General features: G+C 34.6%; 3 protein-coding genes across 4 annotated transcripts in view; 1 reads left to right on the plus strand and 2 right to left on the minus strand.

The window, feature by feature from the left end:
• The window catches only part of rnaset2l (ribonuclease T2, like), a 5,863-nt gene extending 3,768 nt beyond the window's left edge, over nucleotides 1–2,095 (minus strand). The window contains exons 1-6 of the mRNA XM_067364845.1: nucleotides 2,010–2,095; nucleotides 1,831–1,924; nucleotides 1,544–1,601; nucleotides 1,284–1,351; nucleotides 596–653; nucleotides 436–503 (exon numbers count right to left, since the gene is read on the minus strand). Of these exons, the coding sequence (XP_067220946.1) occupies nucleotides 436–503; nucleotides 596–653; nucleotides 1,284–1,351; nucleotides 1,544–1,601; nucleotides 1,831–1,924; nucleotides 2,010–2,019 (356 nt within the window). The 5' untranslated portion in view covers nucleotides 2,020–2,095. The remainder of the gene's footprint in view (nucleotides 1–435; nucleotides 504–595; nucleotides 654–1,283; nucleotides 1,352–1,543; nucleotides 1,602–1,830; nucleotides 1,925–2,009) is intronic.
• A 7,660-nt stretch (nucleotides 2,096–9,755) lies between these two features.
• Nucleotides 9,756–14,254, plus strand: cox7a1 (cytochrome c oxidase subunit 7A1). Its single transcript, XM_067365320.1, has 4 exons — nucleotides 9,756–9,884; nucleotides 13,576–13,662; nucleotides 13,877–13,961; nucleotides 14,082–14,254. Exons 1-4 carry the CDS (start codon nucleotides 9,870–9,872, stop codon nucleotides 14,138–14,140), a joined length of 246 nt encoding a protein of 81 aa, XP_067221421.1. The 5' UTR covers nucleotides 9,756–9,869; the 3' UTR covers nucleotides 14,141–14,254.
• Nucleotides 14,255–14,929: 675 nt separating this feature from the next.
• On the minus strand, nucleotides 14,930–21,254 carry chp2 (calcineurin-like EF-hand protein 2). Of its 2 annotated transcripts, XM_067365564.1 has the most exons (7): nucleotides 21,005–21,254; nucleotides 18,101–18,173; nucleotides 17,920–18,000; nucleotides 17,436–17,560; nucleotides 17,121–17,182; nucleotides 16,914–17,036; nucleotides 14,930–16,811 (listed from the first exon to the last, which is right to left on the minus strand). In XM_067365564.1, the coding sequence occupies exons 1-7, from the start codon at nucleotides 21,069–21,071 to the stop codon at nucleotides 16,758–16,760; spliced, it is 585 nt and encodes a 194-aa protein (XP_067221665.1). In that variant the 5' UTR covers nucleotides 21,072–21,254; the 3' UTR covers nucleotides 14,930–16,757. The 2 variants fall into 2 exon arrangements, with proteins under 2 accessions (XP_067221665.1, XP_067221663.1); XM_067365562.1 differs by lacking the exon at nucleotides 14,930–16,811 and having other exon boundaries at nucleotides 16,818–17,036.
• Between the last annotated feature and the right edge of the window lie 1,913 nt (nucleotides 21,255–23,167).

The raw sequence follows: 23,167 nt of genomic DNA on the forward strand, positions 1-23,167 counted from the left end.
GCATTTCCTTCAGCTTGAGGCTTATTCATTTCACTTTTGGTGTGAAAATGCCTTTACATTTGCCAAAAATAGAACTTTTTGTCATTAAAAACAAACAAGCAAGCCCAGCCCAGGTGAGAAAAAGTAACGCAAAAGTAACGTAACCTTACTTTCCATAAAACAAGTAACTAAGTAACACAATTAGTATCTTTTTTAGGGAATAATGCAATATTTTAACAGACTATGTTAAATTCAATTTAAATACTTTAAATATCTAAATGTTATTAAGAAGAAGAAAAATAAAACATTTATATCAATGATATGAATGTGCATTTGTGATGGACATCACTTATGCTCAACTTTGCTTGCTCCTTTTTAAATTATCTTAAGTAGAACGACTCCATATTTAACAAAGCACAAATAATAAAACATGAAAAGATCATAAGTCATGTTTACCAGAAGGAGAAGTAGCGTTGTCCTTTTAGAAATGATGGCCAGAGCTGAATGAGTTCAGACTCAATTTCCTGAACATAAACAAGATCATTCAAATTTTATATTTCACTTTTTAAAATAATAAAAAAATAAACAAACATAAAGAAGACTGAGGCATTTTTACCTGAAGATGGGAATGAAATACCGGCCAGCAGTCACAGCAGTGACCTGTACGCATAGGCCTAAGAGTCATTCGAAAAACACAGTTAAATATACAGTATTCATCAGAAAAAAATCTTAAGATATAAAAATAAAGAAATTAGTAATATAAGAAACAATAAAGCCGAAACGGAGTGTCTATTTACACTAAGTGCAAACCGCGTCCCTTGTTGGCAAACACTATTTACACTAGCTCCGTCTGTTTGGGCCACTCAATTTTAAAAAAGACATGTACTGTAGATTTCAATGTCTACATTGGTGCAGCATTAACAAGTAAACATACATTTACACTCTATGATACTATTGCATCCTGTTAATGTACAAAAATACTGAGGTGCAAATGGTATCTGCCAATACAAAGTATATTGGATCTAATTACTATTTACTCTTATTGCAAAGAAATGATACTTTATCATGGTGTAAATAGAATCTATCGCTATTTTTAAATATCGCTAGGAAAATGCTGCTACCTAGTGTAAAGAGAATATATTGCTATTTTCACATAGTATAAATAACATCTACAGCTATTTGCAATTAGTGTAAATAGCCGCTGCCAAAAAATACAGAATGTTCCTGTGAAGTATTTTGATTTTTAACCAGGGTTTTTTAGATTTCAGATCAACAGAAGTGAGGACAGTCACTGAATTTCTTACCAAAGGCCATGTATGGTCCAGTTGGAAACAGTCTGAGGTATTTGGCAAATGGTTTTGTTGTTAAGACCCTGGAGGATGGGAAAATATGAACAATCTTGTTGAGTAGAAGTGACAGCATGTGCAACATGAAAGGCAGAGTTCACGATTGGTTTTCATTATCAATATCAGTTATACGCTTCACATAATTTCAGGTGGATTGCAATGGAGTCTTGTGTAAAGTTATCTAGCACTGTTGTAATATATAAAATATAATGACATACTATACAGAAACTCCCAGGCCACTGAAGAGTGAGCTGCATACAAGTCCAGTTGCATGAGCTGAAAATGAAAAAGCATCTTTCTTTTTCCTGAGCCACTTTACACATAGCAGCAATGCATTTATCTTTAAACATTCTGCATTCCTGTTTATTTACATTCTATTTTTGTCTATTTCATTGTGCGCATTTACAGTATTTAAATATTTGAAAGATAAATTACTGCTGATCCCTGCTAGTCAGAAACTAAACGTACAGTGATTTATTAATTTAAAAAAATATTTGTGTCTTACTGCCTCGTGACATTCCCAGAGCAGAGTCCGTTATCATACGTGAGGACCCAACCAGTGACCAGAGCAGCGGTGCAGGCCCAGAGGATGTGTTTGTCTGAAATACAGTTTAAGTCTATGTATAGGATTCAAAACAACTGGAGTCTGAGGTTTATATATAGCTCTTATTAGAAAATACTTACCATAGCTCATGTTGATCTGGCAGTTCTGAAATCTTGTGACAGAGTGCCAGCTTCAGTTTCCTTTCCCCAGTTTAATGCAGAAGCGAAACGTAACTAGAGGTTGTTTTATGTTTGCGCACCTAAGAAAAGGAAGTGATACTGCAATGCACTATGATTAGGGAGAATTTGAGAAAGACTAATTATGTCTCATCTGTAAGTTATCTGTAACCCACTTTAGGGCGAACAGGCTGAAATGTTTACTTATTAAGCTATTTAAAATGTCTTTAAATTAAAAATCCTTTTATTAAATATGCACATTCTGGCATAATACAAAATATGTATATTATTTTACCTTAAAATTTCACCTTAAATTTTCCTTTGATGGATGCAAACCATCTAAAGCTAATGTAATAGGAAATTATATTTAAAAAAAAAAAATCAAGGTATAAAATATATTAAAAAATTAAATGCTTATTTGTCTGATGGCTATTATTTCATTATTTTATTTTTTGATTAATTTTATTTTTGAAGGTAAGTGAAACTGCAAAATATTACATTATTTTTAATATACTATTAATTGAATTGAATTTTAAATAATGTAACATATGGTGAAGTTGCAAAATAGTTGTGGTAAAGTCCAACCAAAAGTTATGACTCCTTTAAAATGATAAGCATTGCATGTCATAACAGCTTATCTGTTATAGAAATTATGCACATTCTTGAGATAAACAAACAAATATTATTTGTGCTAATCTTTAAAGGGTTAGCTCACCCCAAAATTCTGTCATTAATTACTCACCCTCATGTCGTTCCACACCTGTAAGACTTTCATTCATCTTCAGAACACAAATTAAGATATTTAATCCGAGAGGTATATGATAGCAAAATAACCACTAATTTCAAGGTCTAGGAAGGTACTAAACTACAAAGTGACTGCAGTGGTTCAACCTTAATGTTATGAAGCAACGAGAATATTTTTGTGTGCAAAAACTAAACAAAAATAATGACTGTATTCAACAATATCCTCTCTTCTGTGTCATTCTCAAGCGCTGTTTATGTTCAGCGCTTCCAGGTTATACTGAGCCGGCATTCTGACATAGAACCTGAAAGCATTAAATGTAAACAGCATAAGAGAATGACATTTTTTTTTTCATTTTTGGGTGAACTAACCAGTGTTGGGGAAAGTTATTTTTAAATGTAATGCATTAAAATATTGCGTTACTCCCTAAAAAGTACCCAATTGTGTTACTTAGTTACTTTTTATGAAAAGTAATGTGTTACTTTTTCTGGTCTTGCTTGTTTGTTTTTTAATACCAACAATAAAAGTTCTATTTTTGGTAAATGTTAAGGCCCTTTTCTATTGGATCAGATTCCCGCCAATAGTATTGCGGTCACGGATCAAAAAAATAATACCACATGTATAACACATGTAAAAATATATAGCACAAACTTAAAAAAAAATAATGCAAAATGATCGGAATGGCAAAGAACATGGTCACGGATCAAAATATAATAAGCGTAAATCGAAAAATTAAAAGCACATTTAAAAAACATAACAAGCATGAATCAAAACTTTAAACACATTAAAAATGTTATTGCACAAATCTTAAACTTGTGTTTATGCGTTCTTAAAAGTTGTTTTCCTTGCTTTTATTACTCTTTTCTTTCTGCTCTCTTTACATTTTCTGCTTATATTTTACTCTTTTGTGCGCTTGTGCAGTTTTTCTCTTTGCTCTTCTTTCTACGTTCTGCTCTTGCTTTTCCAAATGTTGCAGTTCGAGTTTCATGTAAATTAGGATGGATTTAAGCGCCACCATTGGTCCACTAGTTCTAGATGGACAGCTCCTCCTCTAGCCAATCAATAGAAGGGAGGGAGATGACATCACTTCGATGCGACCCATACTGATGCTCACACTCATACAGGAGAAGATAACAGTTTAATCTGAAACTTTACAAGGACTTTCAATCTGTAAAGTTATCTGAACTATGGACAAATAATTCCTCTTTTTGAGATAGTCTTTTTATTGTGCAGTCTACTTATGATTGTTAATCTTTATGTTCATAATATATGGTATTTGGTGTTAAAATATTACTTGGCTCATGGTGCTAATATGCTAAGGCTACTGTAGCTAATATATTTCTTAATTGTTTTTAAACGATCATAGGTAAATTAATTCTAAGACTGAATGTATCATCTCTGCATTGACTACGATAGTGTTACAGAGAAGATAGTTACAGAAACCAGGTGGATTTGATATGCAGTGATTTATTCACACATTTATTGTGTTTAATTACATAACTACATAATTGCACAATACTATAAGATTAATGTTTTAAATAAAAACAAAATTACAGATACAGATATGTAGGTGGCGAAAAGTTCATTCAAACTTCTCGTTCAAATCAGGAATTCATTAATGAAACACTGCTGTGTTGCTCAGAGACGAGCGAAGCTGTTCTGCTGTGACTTTGTTTGATACTCCTTTCATTAAAATAGTGCAAAAACACATTCAAAATTAACTTATAGCTATATTGATTTATACAACAGGTCAATAAACATTTGCAATTGCTCTAATATTGGGGAAAACACTGATGTGAAGACTATTGCTTAACTTTATAATTTTATAATCTCAGTGTTAAAATGTGATCAAATTCATAAACCAACACCCGTGTCAATGACATACTGTACATGGAAGACAATCTATAAATCTGTTTACAGGAAAATACATGACAAAATATGCACAGTTTACTATTACGAGCAACATACGATGATCTAAACCAGTGGTTCCCAAACTTTTCAGAGTGGAGTACCCCTGAGACACTTACCATCCTTCTGCGTACCCCCTCTCTTCCACTTAGATTGTAAATTTTCCATTAAGGTACAATATTTGCCCCCTAAATTGACTTTCTAGTGCAGTTTTGATCTTTATGAATACCTTTACAACAATAATAATGTTTTAAATTAAAAAATGTTCAATAGAGAAATATGCAATGCTAAAAACGTGAAAAGTGATTATTTTAAATACTAAAACCGCCAGTAGATGGCGGTAAGTCACTGTCTTAATGCCTGAGTCATCGAGTCATTCATTCAAAGAAGCAAGTGGCTGTATTTATGAATGAATCATGACTTTCACGAACAATTCATTCAAAGTTGCAGATTCGTTCTCGAAGCACTGCTGTGTTGTAATCCTGCTGTTGTTTTCGTTGCAAAATAGAGCAAATACTGACAATACTGTGAAGAATAACACTTAATATTACCCCTTTGTTTGTTGAACTGTTGTGTGGATATTTGGATTTGCTTTCTTGCTCATATAATATTATCAACATTAAAAACAAGAACTCACAAAAGGTAGGCTATGTTTTGTATCAAGAGTTTGAATCTTAAATTGATATTTAAGCCCGTTTTGTGCCAGGCTATTGTTCTTCGTGCTAGTAAGTGTTAAATCTGCAGGTACAGAATGGCAGTATGTTGCACGTTTTGCTCAGGCTGCAGACTCCCCACGCAACCTATACTGGCTATGCACCCATATGTGCGCTGCATGTGGAAATGGACTCTGTCAGATTTGACCGCAAAAGATGTGGTATTTTGATTGGATGTCATATGGCATATTGTACCTGTTAGAAAATACATGATCAGTTTTAATGTTATTTTAATGTAGAGAAGAATTAAATGAATGGCAAAATTCTGCATTTTGTTCGCGTAACGTTACCCCTCTGTCACCTCACGTACCCCAGTTTGGGAACTACTGATCTAAACAATTGCCATGGCATATCTTACTTTAAATGTAATTCACGAGCAAATATATTAGCCTATAAGGTAGGTTTCATATGTTATATTCTCTTGTGCAAAAGACAGGAATAAAAGAGACAACAAGCAAGCATATTATTATTAATATTATTGTATGAATACTAAAAATATCTAACAGTAACATAACAGGTATAGACGAGCCAGGCACACATAAGAGTGATGTTGTGAGGCTGCTGCATGGTGGACTCTGCGTTTCACGGTGCCAAGTCCAGTTGTAGGTGCATTAAAGATTAATATAACAATGATAGATCGTCAGACAGGCACAACTGTGACAGGTTGTCGTTAGGATGGTAAATTTAACAATAAAAGATTGTCCAGGTAGAAGTAGCCTATATACCGGTGACAGGTCGAGTTGCAGGTACATATGTATGAAGGTACATATGAACATATGTTATAATGAATATATATATACATTATAACAGTGTCCTGCAACAGAAAGAGCTTACCACAGCTCGGAAATTGCCAGCTGTGATGGTTATCTTCTCCTGTATGAGTGTGAGCATCAGTAGCCATGAGTCGCATTGAAGTGATGTCATCTCCCTCCCTTCGATTGATTGGCTAGAGGAGGAGCTGTCCATCTAGAACTAGTGGACCAATGGTGGCGCTTAAGCCCAGCCTAATTTACATGAAACTCGAACTGCAACATTTGGAAAAGCAAGAGCAGAACGTAGAAAGAAGAGCAAAGAGAAAAACTGCACAAGCGCACAAAAGAGTAAAATATAAGCAGAAAATGTAAAGAGAGCAGAAAGAAAAGAGTAATAAAAGCAAGGAAAACACAAGTTTACGATTTGTGCAATATCATTTTTAATGTGTTTAAAGTTTTGATTCATGCTTGTTATTTTTTTAAATGTGCTTTTAATTTTTCGATTTACGCTTATTATATTTTGATCCGTGACCATGTTCTTTGCCATTCCGATCATTTTGCATTATTTTTTTAAGTTTGTGCTATATATTTTTATATGTGTTTTTAAATTTGTGATTCACGTTTATTATTTTTTGATCCGTGACTGCAATACAATTGGCGGGAATCTGACCCCATACTTTTCACACCAAAATTAAAATGAATAAGCCTCAAGCTGAAGGAAATGCATATTTACACCAGTAGAGGGCGCAGCTCAAACAAACCTCAGCCATGCTCCTATTTTTTGTTTACAGTCTATGGCTGTGCTGTCATTCTGGATTAAAGAAGAATAGATTAAATCTAATCTAAAGTAATTTTTCTTATTAGTATAGTTGAATTGGATCATTGAAGGTCAGCAGCACAGACATTGGTTAATAAAGTGAGATTAAATACATAAAGTATATTTGCATAATTTAATATAGTTAATTATTACAGGTTTACATAAAATTCTGAGATTGCATTTCACTGTTTTTATTCATTTTGAGTAATACTGAATGTTTTTGTGCAAGTGAGATGAGTAAATGCATGTTCACATTTAGTCTAGAACTACAATAACCATCATGTTTACATACACAGCACACAACGCCTCTGCACTTTATTTCTCTCATCATGGGGACAGGAGAGGTGTTAGTCAATAAATGTGAAAAAGTAACTTAGATATTTTGTTGTGAACTGAAACACGTTACTGTAGTTACTTGAAAAAGTAATCTGATTACGTAACTCAAGTTACTTGTAATGCGTTACCCACAACACTGGAACTAACCCTTTAGCTTTCCGATTAGGAGGGTAGTTAGCAGGGGTGCACATAAGTGCTACGCAGGTGCGCATGTGTGGTAAAAATAAACGATATGCACCAGAAAACATGGAGGGAAGCACTTTTGAGTACCAACATTTTTGTAGTGATGGGCAGATCGAGGCTTCATGAAACACTGAAGCAGTTGAATCAAATGTGCCGTAATGATTCGAGGCTTCGAAACAATCTGACACCCGTCTCCACGGGGACCCCTAGTGGTCAGAGCAGTGCAAATCCAACAAAACTCAGGCCAAACATGCATTAAAAATACACTTTAACAAATGTATTGCAAAAGGTTTATTTAAAGTAAAATCAATTAAATGGAATTAACTAATCATCTAATAAGATTAAATATAGAGTGTCTGTATAATTTGTGTTCTTTTATCAATTTTAAAGGCTTGTTTCTCTGTTCCATGGCTCAAGCTAAACAGGCCAATAAGAGATTAATAACTAACATTATTCATTTTAATTATTCTAATGTATAATTAAAACATGTACAACTGTATAAAACTGATCGGAGATCAGGTAAAACCATAGGGTAAAGCCCTAGACACTTGTCTTGCATGATTCATGGGCTCACTTTATCATCGCCCTCTGTTGGTGAACCATTGAAATTTCGAACTGTTTCGAAACGGTGATGAAGCCTCGTTTACTAAAATCACGTGACTTTGGTAGTTTGATACACGCTCCGAATCACTGATTCGAAACAAAAAGATTCATGAAGCTTCGGAGCTTCATGAAGCAGTGTTTCGAAATCGGCCATCACTACATTTTTGAAGACCGTTACACCGGGACACGTTCACTTACTGGAGTATGATTTTTCTCTGGTAAGATAGCAATTATGATGATAAGTGTGTTCTTTACATATTAGGTGTGCAGCGGATCGCAGTTAATCCGTGATCCGAATGGATAAGGTCCAACGGTTCGGCACGCATGTGATTCGCGGATTAACTGCTAAATTTAAGCATCATAGAGTGAAAGTTTATGATTTGGACGTGTTTTGTCTCGCCAATTAACACATTCAAACGATTTTATAAGCGGAAGAAGAGGCGAAAATCGGGACTCGCGAGCCGTTATCTGTGCGCACAGCCTCACACCCCCGAAACGCGCGCACGCAGAGAGAGAGAGAGAGCGCTCGAACACCAAATTAATTCCTCTTTCGTGTTTACTTGCGCTTGAATGGACACATACACACAAAATTATGTCAAAATACCTGTCTCGGCAAGCATTCTCTCGGTTATGTCATCAGTGAACAGTTGAGAAAGAAACCGGATGTGTGTCATAGTGCGTTCGAGTCCTCCTGGGAAGTTCGCATTTAGGAGGTGGGAAGTCATGTGTACGACGGTAACGTTAGGTGCGTTCAAGTCACTTTCGTCGGAGTAAGATAGCGGTGTGCCTTCTCTAAATAAATTACACAAAATAACAACACTTCTGCTTCTAGAAAATGTAGAGGATGTCCTAATCGCCAAAAACAACCACGTAAAAGTGCATTACCAACGCCGACAGATGAAAGGATTCAATGGAATCAATTCAATGGAATCATTTCAATGGAATCAGTTCAATGGAATCAATTTAATGGAAGGATTCTGGAAGAGAATACAATGCTGAATAAAGTCGTAGTTTTTGTTATTTTTGGACCAAAATGTATTTTTGATGCTTCAAAAACTTCTAACTAACCCACTGATGTCACATGGACTACTTTGATGATGTTTTTATTACCTTTCTGGACATGGACAGTCTACCGTACATACATTTTCAATGGAGGGAAACTCTCGGACTAAATCTAAAATATCTTAAACTATGTTCCAAAGATGAACAGAGGTCTTACGGGTTTGGAACGACATGAGGGTGACATCATGACAGGGCCCCGACTAGTGAAGAATCAACAAGCTTAACATCATGACATCATTTTTGGGTGAACTAACCCTAGTAAAAAAAAAAATAATAATAATAAAAAAAAGATCATCATCTACCATGTTTGAGAGAAAACAAGATAGGGAAGAGAGTAGTCGAGAGAAAAGTGATGAGGACAGCTTTTAGGATGTGAGTACCAAGCAACATCTCCAGATTCTCCCTTGAGAACCAGACCAAAAAAGTTATGTGCAGCCCATATGTATGACCTTTTTGGATAGGCTCTATTTGTAACAAAATATATTTTAAGTTTTTTTAACATGTTTTGTAAACATGAAAAAATGACTACTACTATTTCTGCAGTCCAGTGTTGTATGTATTGAATCAGCTGGTTGCTTGGCTGTTCAGGGTTGTCTTTCCCCACCTGACCGTACTTGGCTCCGGTTCAAAAACTGCAATATGTGTGTGTCCTTGTAAGGGCCCCGACTAGTGAAGAATCAACAAGCTTAACAGAGAGCAGCGTCGGACATGAGGCATTTACTGGTAAATACACTGCTGTTCTTCGTTATTTCTCTATGGTTAGCAACCCAACAGCTGTAGAAGTGTGATCAGGAAGAATCTACTCCTAAAATACTTGTGAAACAGGAACTGCGCCACAGAACAATACTCAGACCATCGTACTGCAGACATTGTTTGGGAAACTAGTTATTAGATGGTAGTATTATTTTTGATATGAAAAAAAAAATTGTAATTTTGTTGTGGTAAAGATTGAAACTTTGGCATTTTGGTGGCTGTTGAATGACTGATAGCTATAAATGACCTCTAAACAAAAGACTCATTTAAAGGTCACCTGATACTGTAGCGCATTTTATGAACTAACATTGGTTTGTCCTTTTATTCCAAACTGTTTGATTGTGCAAACAAATCTTTTTTCATTTTTACTAATCAAAGTAAAAAAATCAAACTAATCAAATTCTAGTACTATACATGGCATTAAAGTGATCAGAAGTTTGCTTGTAAACCTTTTGTCTTCATTTTCTGTTTTAAACGTGTCCTCATATGAAGCGGACACAACTGTTTTTTTTCATGAACAGTCAGGAGGTCATTTCACCATTAGCCTCTCCACATTTAGCATGCCTACATGCAGACAAACACACGCTGGTTGAAAGTGAAGTAAAAAGGGGTGGGACATTCTCAGCCGAACCCATCAGTGCGTATTACACTCTGATTGGTTTGTTCCAGGTGCTGGTGAGCAGTAATTGGCTAAAACCACAACGCATAACTGAGCCACATGAACTGAGCTGACCTTCAGAACCATAAAATGTTACATTCCTTTCACATGTTTCATTCTTGACATAATTAAAATATGTTACTAACATATCAAAAGGTTGAGTTCTCTGAACAAGCATGTGCTTGTCTGAGTAGAGTGCCTGAGAAAAGCAAAATATTAAAATTTGGAAACCTCAACAGATATTAATAACAGACCTTGTCTTAATCTAATAAGACAGTATTTTTATTTTTAAAGTTGCTATTCAGTGCCGACATTTTTGCTCAGTTTTACAAAAAAAAATAAATAAAAAAATAATAATCATGAGATTATTTCCTCCAGAATATTTGTTGCATGAATATATATCAAAAGAAAGCCTCTGTTTTAAAAAAATCTAGCTTCATGCATTCTTTCAAAAGGCAACATTTTGGACAAAAAGCTGAGAAAATCATGTTTTTGTCATAGACCGCATCTGGATCAGATTTGGAACGATGATCAAAACATAAGATGGATCAAGTTTATTAAAGGATTAGTTCACTTTCATATGAAAGTTTCCTGATAATTTACTCACCCCCATGTCATCCAAGATGTTCATGTCTTTCTTTCTTCAGTCGAAAAGAAATTAAGGTTTTTGATGAAAACATTCCAGGATTATTTTCCTTATAGTGGACTTCAATGACCTCCAAACGGTTGAAGGTCAAAATTACAGTTTCAGTGCAGCTTCAAAAAGTTCTACACGATCCCAGACGAGGAATAAGGGTCTTATCTAGAGAAACCATCGCTCATTTTCTGAAAAAATGTTTTAAATTATATACATTTTAACAAAGGTGTAAAGTACTTGAGTAAATGTAACTAGTTACTGTACTTAAGTATCTTTTTGGCTACTTTGTAGTTGTACTGAGTATCAAAGATATTGGCAACTTTTACTCTCTACTTGACTACTTTTTTGAACAAGTAAATGTACTTTTTACTCCTCTACATTTGTGATGAGTAATGCAATAACAAATTACATTTTTCATGGCAGCTAACTTTTTCTGCAGCAGTTTGTCTGATATAAAGAAGCAATATTGCCATCTAAGGGCATTGAAGGTACTTTATCTTGTGCATTTACTCACACAAACTTGTCAACAAGGCTTCTGTATGTGAATGTGAGAGCATTAGCAGGTAGTTGCTGACAGGTGTTTGATTTATTAGATGAGGAATTGACTGCAGCTTGTAATAAGGCTCAAACCAGCACGTACAGTAGACTTTGACTATTTAATTCTACTTAACATTGTTTTATTGATCCACTAAGACTGTTTTGAAGGATATTGGTTTATTTATGACCTTTTTGTCCACTTGAGTTCAACTGAGACTTGAGAGTTTGTAGACGTTTAAAAGGTTGTTGTGTCGACCTTGATTTGTTGCAATAATGAGGTGTTCAATTTTATTTTGATTTTAGAAAATAAACTTGATTTCTCATCTTACAAATCAGTTGTTTCTTACTTTTACTGGCATGTCTCTCAGGTGTTGAGGACTAGTGCATCTCTGAGCCTACATTCAGCATGAGTAAAATACTTAAGTACTGTTAAAATCAGATACTTTAAGACTTTTACTCAAGTTGTATTGGAATTGGTTACTTGTAACTTGTAGTGGAGTCATTTTCGGTGCAAGGTATCAGTACTTTTACTCAAGTATGGTTTTCAGGTCTTTACACCTCTGCATTTTAACCATAAATGCTCACAGCTAAGTGTATTACTGCCCTCCTCAGGTCAAAGTTTGAACTAATTGTTATATACTTGTACTAACATATTGTATATGACAATTTAGTTCAAACTTTGACCTGAGGAAGGCAGTAATAGACTTCTAATAGAGAATTCTAATAGAGAAGAAGAAGAGAGCTAGTTCAAGATGAGCATTTATGGTTAAAATGTGTAAAAAAAATATTTTTTTTACTGATCATTTCACTAAATAAGACCCTTATTCCTCGTCTAGTATCGTTTAAAGCCCTTTGAAGCTGCACTGCAACTGTAATTTTGAACTTCAACTGTTTGAAGGCCACTGAAATCCACTATATATATAGGAAATTTTAATTTGAAAGTAAACTAATCCTTTAACACCCCCAAAGCTTACACAGTCCTATACCTCATCCTGGGTCTACATTTCATTCAGTAACATAAGGCAGTTTTGATTTACATGCTGTTTGTAATAAATGATCATGTTGGTTTACATGTGCGTAAGCAATGCTTTAATCATGTGTTTCTGCTTCTTTTTCGCTTGTTTTTGGATTTGGAGAAATTCTGTATTCTTTCAGAAGATGTGTAATAGCACCCCCTACATATAACAGTAAAAATATGGATTGCTGGAAAATTCTGAGAATGGCGGGGAAGTGTTGTCATAAATAACGGAAAATTCCACCAATATCGGGGAGAAACTGTCCCCATAAAAAAAAAAATTGCATTACTTGAATGGAAAATAAAAGGTTATTTTTGAAATACTATTACTATTTCTGATGTAAATTACTATTATTATTTTGGTCCCACATTATATTAAGTATATGTACAAGATAAGCACATTACATAAAATGATTAATTTAAGATAGTAGTTAAAGACACTTAATATAAAGTGGAACCATTATTTCACTGTAAAAATTATTTTTTGAAGTTGTAACTAGATTATAGGAGTAAGTTTTACAAGAAAATACTTTTACAGTTTTTCTACTTCAAAATGTCATGTTTATTTCACTGTGTTACTTGTCATTTCATTGCAATTGTTTGTGAAATTCACTAGCAATTTCTGAGTGAAATGTGCTGGACCAAATTCTTTGTGTACATTATCTGGGATTTTGGGATGTTAAAAATAAAACTGTCCATTTCAGATTGACTGAAGACAATTGAAAATGCTTTAATGTCTCACATCCTTAAAGTGTAATGAGACTGTGCTCAGGTCTGTTGGTCCTTTGAGTTTATTTCTCCTTCACTCTTTCAGAGTCTTCCACGTCTAGCCTCCCGGGCGTTTAGCACAACAGTCCGGCAAATGAAAAACAAGGTGCCGGATAAACAGAAGGTTTTCCTGGTAAGATGAATTTCACACTAACGTCATGTCAAAAATACACTCCGACAAAATTTTAATCAGTTCAGAAGGAATGTGCACTGACTTACATTTGCATAGAGATGGAGATTAATCCAATAATATCTGAAGAAACAAACATGTCCACTGCAAATATATTTTTGTCTTCTGTATGATTAAACATACTCAATTAATGCAAGTGATTTATCTACATTTCCAGGAGGATAATGGTCTGCCTGTCCACATTAAAGGAGGCACTACCGACGTCCTTCTGTACCGTTTGACCATGACCATCACATTAGCAGGTACAAAACCTCACGGTCAATCATGAAAACTCAGATTTACTTATTTTGGTTTATTTAGGTTTCTATAAAGTGCATACCAGTATTAAGACAAGTCTTCTTTTTCTTTGTGATTCTGTTTAGGCACTGGCTTTTCCCTTTACTGGTTGCTGTTGGCCAGTATGCCAAAGAGTAAAGCATAACCTTCAACATTGAAGCTGCATGATGCTGTACAAATCCATTTCATTTCAAATACCTTGAACAATAAAACACATATATGAAAGATGAATGTATTAAATCCTACAAATGGGTCTCTATCATTGAGTAGTGTTTGGTCACTATAATACACAGTACCGTACAAATGTTTTTTTCAAAAGTGCTCAGCAAGGCTGCATTTATTATATCAAAAATACAGTAAAAACAGTAATATTGTGAAATATTATTACAATTAAAAACTAATTTCTGTGAATTTTCAGCATCATTACTCCAGTCTTTATTGTTGAGCCTTCAGAAATCATTCTATTATGCTGATTTGCAGCTTAAGAAACATATTATTAATGTTGAAAACAGTCGTGCTGCTTAATATTTTGGTCCCACTTTATATTAAGTCTCTTTAACTATTATGTACTAACATTTAAATGAATCATTTGATACAATGCACTTATATAGAAATGTTTTTACATTGTACTTATAAGTAGGGCTGCAACGATTAATCGCGATTAATCGTTTACAAAATAAAAGTCTGTGTTTACGTAATATATATGTGTGTGTTCTGTGTATAATAATTATGTATATATAAATACAAACACATTCATGTATATATTTAAGAAAAATTTTATATTTATATATAAAATATTTATGTTTATATGTAATATAATATATATATATATATATATATATATATATATATATATATATATATTTATAATACATGAATATATTTATAAACTTTATACCTGTATGTGTGTGTATTTATATATACATAATTATTATACACAGAACACACACATTGCGTAAACACAGACTTCTATTTTGCAAACGATTAATCGTTGCAGCCCTACTTATAAGTACATGCAGGTAATTATAATAATATATCTGCAATAAATTTCTGTACATATATAATTAAATTTGAACCCACCCATGCCACCAAACCTGTCCCTAACCTTACCCGTATCCAACCTCAATAGCAGCAAAAGTGTTTTGTTGTAATAACATGAACACAATAAGTACATTGAACTTATTTTTTTACGTGAATACATAGTAAAGTCACCCAATATAAAGATGGACCAATATTTTTGTGAAAATTGATACTAATATATATAGAAAATTGATACTATAATTTTGATACTAATACTAATTGATTCTTTTCAGGATTCTTTAATTAATAGAATGTAAAAATAGAATGTTTTTTGTAAGATTATGAATGCTTCACTGTCAGTTTTGATCAACTGAATGAGTCCTTGCTCAATAAAAGTATTAATTTCTTTCAAAAACCTCAAACTTTTGAACAGTAGTGTATCACTGACATGAATCAACAATACACACTTGGCGCCACCTAGTGTCCACAGCAAAACATGGCTGAACTTTTACTTGTGTTCAGATATATTCAAAAATAATTTGTTCCATAATCAAACATTTCAAAATGAATTTCAGTTGTAAAAACGGCTCACTTCTTAAATAGTTTTTAAAAGCTTCCGTCCAAAAATATATCAAACAATACTTTGAATTTTATGCAAATTGCTTTAATATCATTCTTATAAGTCAGTTACATTTAATACAAAGATGAAAAAAGCCCTTTTTAACTGGCTTTGGCACAGCATGCATAAGTGCAGTAAGGTGAGGTAGCCCTGTAGCATTGAAAGAATTAAGACATATTTTGAGATTCTGTATACCAGGAAAAAAAAATCCAGTTTTTATCATTATTCAGGATGAAGTCAAAGAGAATTTGTTTTAAAATGCATCAGTCCACCATGAATCAAAAGAACTGAGATGAAAGCGTTTGCATCTAATAAACCTTCAAACTTGTGAAATCTTACCTTGAGATCGCCATACTTCACACACACACACAAAAACAATTTAACACTGAGCATTATGAATGTTATTATGAACTCTGTCCCCTGCAGGAAAACATGCTAGTTATAATTATATAGCAAAATTAACTATTCAATTCAGTAAATCTAATTTTTTTTAAAGCTGCAGAATGCAAATATAAACTACCATTCAAAAGTTTGTGATCACTAACGTATAATGATTTTGAAATGCGTCTCTTATGCTCACCAAGCTGGCTGCATTTATTTATTTATTCAAAAATACAGTAAAAACAGTATTAACATGAAATATATTCAAAGTTAAAATAACGGTTTCTATTTTAATATATTTTAAAATGTAATTTATTCCTGTGATGGCAAAGCTGAAAGCAGCATCATTACTCCAGTCTTCAGTGTCACATGATCCTTCAGAAATCACAATAATAGGCTAATTTAATACTCAAATAGTTTTTGTGGAGATATTTTTCAGGATTCTTTGATGAAAAGAAATAATGTCTTTACTGTCACTTTCTGGTCAATTTAAGGCATCCTTGCTAATTTCAATTCAACAGTATGCACTTGGCGCCACCTACTGTACACAACAAAACACGGCTGAACTTAACTGTACTTTTAACTAATCTAAACTTTTGAACAGTAGTGTAAATCATTTGTCAATGTGCAGACATTACCAGTGCATTAAAATCCTGTTAGACAGACAAAGGCTGATCCCGTCAAACTGTCCTGTGCGATTGCGTACATGGTTGGTATTGAAGCTTTCCCACGATGCTCTAGTCTAGCGCAAGAAACGAATGCTCATCTTGTGATCAATGTTGACCTTCTCCAGAGACTGATACAAAACGATAAACAGGTCGAAACACAAGAATTAGCAATCATATTCCGCTGACATCACAACAGGTGCTTTTTTCAAATGCAGAATTTTGGCCGATACCTTCCGAAACTCCTCAAAAGATATTGCGTCATCGCGGTCTAGATCTGCTTCCTGTATAGTGCGGTCTGCTATGCTCTCCAGCTGCTCCTCTGTCACCTGCATCCCCAGCATGTCCCGGAGAACCTGTCAATCAGTCTGCTGTGAGCCATATTCAGTTTGTGAGAAGACAGCAGAACATCTCACAACATGAAAGAAGAAACTACTGACCTTTAAAAGCTCATCTCTGGAAATCTTGCCATCCTTGTCCTGGTCATACAACTGAAACGCAACTACAGGAATGAAGAACCAGGCGAGATTGAAAGGAATGAGAAGATCATTTCCGCTTCAATTAATATTTAATATCCATTTATATATTTATTTGGTGAGCAGCAGTGTAATAAGCAGGATACTGCACTATATTTTTACATTGACACATCTCCATTATTGACTGTCTGAATGTACATTATCTCTATAGTAACATCATCCTTTCCATTACTGAGAGGCTGTGGTTAATTTACCAGGTAAAAGCGAAAGCAAACATACATTTGAGTTTGTTGCTCCTGCTGTTTATGGGTTCAGGAGAATTTGGGTCTCTAGGTCGGTCCTTGTCAACGGGCCGGAAATGCGCCAGGATCTTCACAAAAGTGTTAAAGTCCACCGTTTCCTGTCTAGGAGTGACATCATTATTTATATCAACAAGATACAATCACTGCTTATGATTTTGGAAATTGAAAAAGAGCTTTTTGAGAAATGTATACGCATGCTGTCTGTCAGAACTAATTTCCAGATCACTACAGTCTAAACAAAAGGCAAATCGACTAATCGCAGTTTTTTTTATTTTTTATGAGTCATTTAATGGGAGTGATATCCGAAATAAATTATAGCCAACCACAATAATGAGTCAGCATGGAAAATATTTGAATAGACAGTTCAGGACTTGTGTTAAGTGTGAATTATGTTAGAAACATCAATGTTATTTTCGATCCTCTAAAATATCACTTTGTAGCTTATGCCAAGATTCGCTTACCCTGGGGAGAAGAAGGCACCTATTATTCTGTCTCCTATGGGGTTCATTGCCAGCTCCTTTATGGCTCCAAAATCATGAGGACTATGTGAGAACAAGATAGGAGGAACGGGAAAATATTTTTAAATTACAAGTGAAATCTTAACTGTCATTGATAAGACATCAGTCTAAATATCAGTCTCACCAGAGATGACCTCGTCCTTCTTTATCCAGAGCTTTGAAGCGATCATACAGACGAATAATGTGGACAGATGAAACTGGAAAAGAGAAATCACACATTATAAATTATGTTTCACTTAAAGGGTTAGTTCAACCAAAAATGAAATTTCTGTCATTAATGACTCATGTCATTCCACACCTGTAAGACCTTGTTCATCTTTGGAACACAATTAAGATGTTTTTGATGAAATCCAAGAGACTCGCCCACAGACCGCAATATAATCAACACTTTCAAGGTCCAGAAAGGTATTAAAGACATCGTTAAAACAGTCGACATGACTGCAGTGGTTCAACCTTAATTTTATGAAGTGACGAGAATACTTTTTTTGCGCAAAAACAAAATAAAAATAACTTTATTTAAAGTCCGTTGCAAACGAATTTTCTCCAGTGTTGTGATGTATTTCCAAGTGAAACAGAATATTGAATATAGGGCAGGGTTTTACTTTAGCGCTCCTCCTCTCCATCTCTCCCTCACAGCAGACTAACATTGGAGGGGAGTGGTTTAAGCGGTTTCAACCCAAGCCGTCAAACTGACGTCATCAGAGAAGGAACTATTCCAGACCGGAAGTAACTTTTCAGATTATGATTAAAGATTACAGCGACAAACAATTTTTTTGGTGTATTAACTTGCACAGATTAATTGTTCACCACAAGATTAGTAATATGCACTAACAAAGTAAATAGGGTTCATTTTGATTTCATGCCGACTTTAACAATAAATCATAATCCTTACGCAGTTAAAGCCGCGGTCACAGCAGACTTTGAACGTGCGAAATTTATTCGGATGCTGTAACGGTCATGATATGATGTCACGGTCTACAACGTCGTTTTTTATAAACATGAATTCAACACATAACTTAAAGTAATAAGTTTTACATTCAAAATATAAAAATATAGAACCTACTCGACTTTACTGCAAAAATATAATTCTTTTAATTCAGCCAAGAGGTCTTGCCGTGACGAATCGATCTTCTACTGGTCGCGCATCTTCACGTGATGCGAATTCGCAGGTCAGAGTTCATCAAACTTGAACTTTGGAATGCAGCGAAATGCGAAATTCTTCACACAAGCTTGCGTTTCTGGTCTGACACATTTGCATGCCTTTGAATGGAAGTCAATGGAATGAAAAGTGCAGTGTGACCGCCCATTAAAGGTGCCCTAGAATCAAAAAGTGAATTTACCTCGGCATTGTTAAATAACAAGAGTTCAGTACATGGAAATGACATACAGTGAGTCTCAAACTCCATTGTTTCCTCCTTCTTATGTAAATCTTATTTGTTTAAAAGACCTCCGGAAAACAGGCGAGTCTCAACATAACACCGACTGTTACGTAACAGTCGGGATCATTAATATGTACGCCCCCAATATTTGCATATGCAAGCCCATGTTCAAGGCATTACACAAGGGCAGCCAGTATTAACATCTGGATCTGTGCACAGCTGTATCATCAGACTAGGTAAGCAAGCAAGAACAACAGCAAAAAATGGCAGATGGAGCAATAATAACGGACATGATTCATGATTACATGATATTTTTAGTGATATTTGTGAATTGTCTTTCTAAATGTTTCGTTAGCATGTTGCTAATGTACTGTTAAAAGTGGTTAAAGTTACCATCGTTTCTTACTGTATTCACGGAGACAAGAGCCGTCGCTATTTTCATTTTTTAAACACTTGCAGTCTGTATAATTCATAAACACAACTTCATTCTTTATGAATCTGTCCAACAGTGTAGCATTAGCCGTTAGCCACAGAACATATAGCCTCAAACTCATTCAGAATCAAATGTAAACATCCAAATAAATACTATACTCAGGAATAAAATTAAAAAAGTAAAAAAAAAAATATCTATGGGGTATTTTGAGCTGAAACTTCACAGACACATTCAGGGGACACCTTAGACTTATATTACATCTTTTAAAAAGACGTTCTACGGCACCTTTAAGCACAGTGAAGGCTTCCGTGTTTACATCCGAATGCAGACTCAGTATTGGACAAAGCTGCACACATGAGCAGCACGACACAGGAGCCGGCCAATAATGAGTCGGCGTTCTGATGTAGAACCTGGAAGCGCTGGACATAAAAAACGTATGAGAATGACACAGAAGAGAAGATACTGTTGAATAAAGTCATTATTTTTGTGTGCAAAAAGTATTCTCGTCACTTCATAACAGTAGAAGTTGAACCACTGCAGTCACGTGAGCAATTTTAATGATGTCTTTAATACCTTCCTGGACCTTGAAAGTGGTGATTATATTACTGTCTATGGACGAGTCACACCCCTCGGATTTTCATCAAAAATATCTTAATTTGTGTTCCGAAGATGAACGAAGGTCTTACGGGTGTAAAACGACATGAGGGTGAGTAATAAATTAATACATTTTTTTCATTTTTGGGTGAACTAACCCTTGAAGCCCTGTAGCATCATAACTCAACAAATAACAAACGAGTTCATCAATTCCAGTGGACCGTATACAAATTGAACCGACAATTTAATCAATTCTCCTCCAGATAACAAACTTCACTGACATTCATTAGAGCATTTTTATTTCTAAAATGCTCGATATATACACATACAATTTGTGCAGTACCTAGTGTATATTTGTATATCATTGGTTTGCAACTGTGAAGTCTCATAAACCAACACATGTCACTGTCAATCTAGGACAGTTTCTGCTCATGCACCCGAATAGGCTATACCCAAACTTTGAAATACACTGATTTTAGCGACCATATGAGCCTGAATGTTGCAAGTAAAAATGGCAACAAACGTGCAGATAAAATTCATATTTTATATCGTTGTTTTTAATCGCTCAAGCGCAACAACAACACGCCAGTAATAAAAGACAAATGTGTCAAATGTAACTCACAGCCCGTTTCTTGCATCAACTCCTCGACGTTTGGGATTTTTAATAGGGTGGAGTTCGTCGAACCCATTTTATATTGTTATGCATCGACAGCGTTTAAAGATTTAGCCCATATCAATAACTGAAAGTAAAAACTGATGAAAACTAAGAAGTCACGACATTAAAAACAGATTTTAAAAGTTGCTAAATGTTAACGGGATGTTTCCATACGCCGCTGCTGTTCTTGTGTTTGCTGAGAATAATTCAAGCTCTGTGTACACAGATAACAACGCCCACTTACACTAACGAAATCTGATTCATCTGAGTCGAATCTTTTCAATGAATCAACAGAACCCGTCTGAGAGGTTGAATGATTCATTCATGAATCGGTGATAGTATTTTTTTTTCTTTTTTATTAAACAATACAAGACATCAGAGCATTAAATCAATACAGATACATGTAAAACACAAAAAAGAAAAATACACAAACACAGACTGCCAGATGAACTGAGAACCGTTTCTGTTCGAACGACTAATGAGTCAAAATGTTATAGATAAAAAATATTTAAAGTATTTTACGACGTGGCTGTACTAATATTTTATCAACACACTAAGTATGTTTTAATAAATAACATTTTCAACGTGCAAAAACGTTTGTAGACAGGACAATTACTTTTAGTTATATGATTAAGAAATCGAGATAAATTCGGACACATGAATTGACAATAAACATTCTTGAAAATAAAACTAAAAAACTTAATAAACAGGAGCAGGGGGCTGTCCAAATGCAGTCTTGGCAACTTGACAGCGCGTGCACAAAACAGGAAGTAAGTGTGACTGTGCACGATTGTCTAAAAAATTGCAAAGCGGAGAATTACACTTTAACGCACACTACAGCTTCGGAGAGGTTTTTGAGGCTAAGCGTATCCCGTCATTCATCACGTTGTTTAGCCATGGGGCCCACATTTTCCATGGTCATTAAGCCGCGACCCAATTCATATGCATATATATATTCTCAGCCTATACATGAGAAACGCTGTGAAAAACTTTAGAGTGTAAGTTAATTAGATGTTACATATATAAAACGTAAAGTTGTGCATTATTGGTGCAGATAGCCTACTGCAGAAATGATATGTATTTTGTAAAAAGTTTGCAAACGAAGTGAAGCACCACAATCACGCATTGGTTAAGTGTGTCCCATTTTGTAAACAAAACATTGCGGTCTTCACGACCACTGGAACACTTTCGTAAAAAAGTTTCCGGTAAACTCCGGAAACGTCATGTAAGTACACAAGTGGTCCAGTTATTATCTATGGTGTGAGTATTTATTGGATAGGTCTACGTCAGTGTGAGTGTGATATGCGTGATGGCGTAATCACGTCACGTAGAATGAATCCTTGAACCAGTTTCTGTGAAAATGTTCAAAAGAATCGATTAGCTGAAATGAGCATTTAATTTTATAACAAATTATTTGTTTGTATGTTTTTATTTATTCGTTTATTTGGGCCTAGGCCTATTTGTGTTTATGCTAAGTGATCCGTAAGCTAGATTTTGAAATGAATCACAATTCATTCTTTTTATGTCTGATTTTTAGATTGAAAATTGTATCTAAACTGTTGTCTTTTTTAAAAAAAGAAAAAAAAAAATTATACACTGGATGGCGCCAGAGTCTTTTTTTTATCATCATACCACCTTCTATACTTTAGCCTTGTTTGTGTTAGTTATCAAACAAGACTGTCAGGGGGAAGTGTGACTGCTAGTCTCTGAACTTGGTGTATGTTGCTGAATAGTTGGTTTAATTGCAAATTACTGGGGGAAACTCTTGATGCAGTTCAGCACAAGATCATAACCTGATCATGTGGGATTGTGTACTGAATGAAAATATTTGCTGGGAGAAAAATGAATATTAACTGTAACAAGCTTATGTTTTAAAAAAATTATCCAAAATTGTGTCAGCAAGGCAAACTTAAATATCACTAGAAATATATTTACAATCAAACTGTTTTAACGGAAATGATCACATAATTATGTTTCAAAAATCTCATATCCACATGCAAATACAATAAAGGAATGACATGTGTGGACAAGAAACTCTGCCACCTTCCATGACATTCATCCCAAACTGAAAAAACAAAACAACCTCAGTGCTGAATTTGGCAAAACAATATCCACTACCACAGACATGTC

Source organism: Chanodichthys erythropterus, chromosome 17 (assembly GCF_024489055.1).
Source record: "Chanodichthys erythropterus isolate Z2021 chromosome 17, ASM2448905v1, whole genome shotgun sequence".
Lineage (NCBI taxonomy): Eukaryota > Metazoa > Chordata > Actinopteri > Cypriniformes > Xenocyprididae > Chanodichthys > Chanodichthys erythropterus.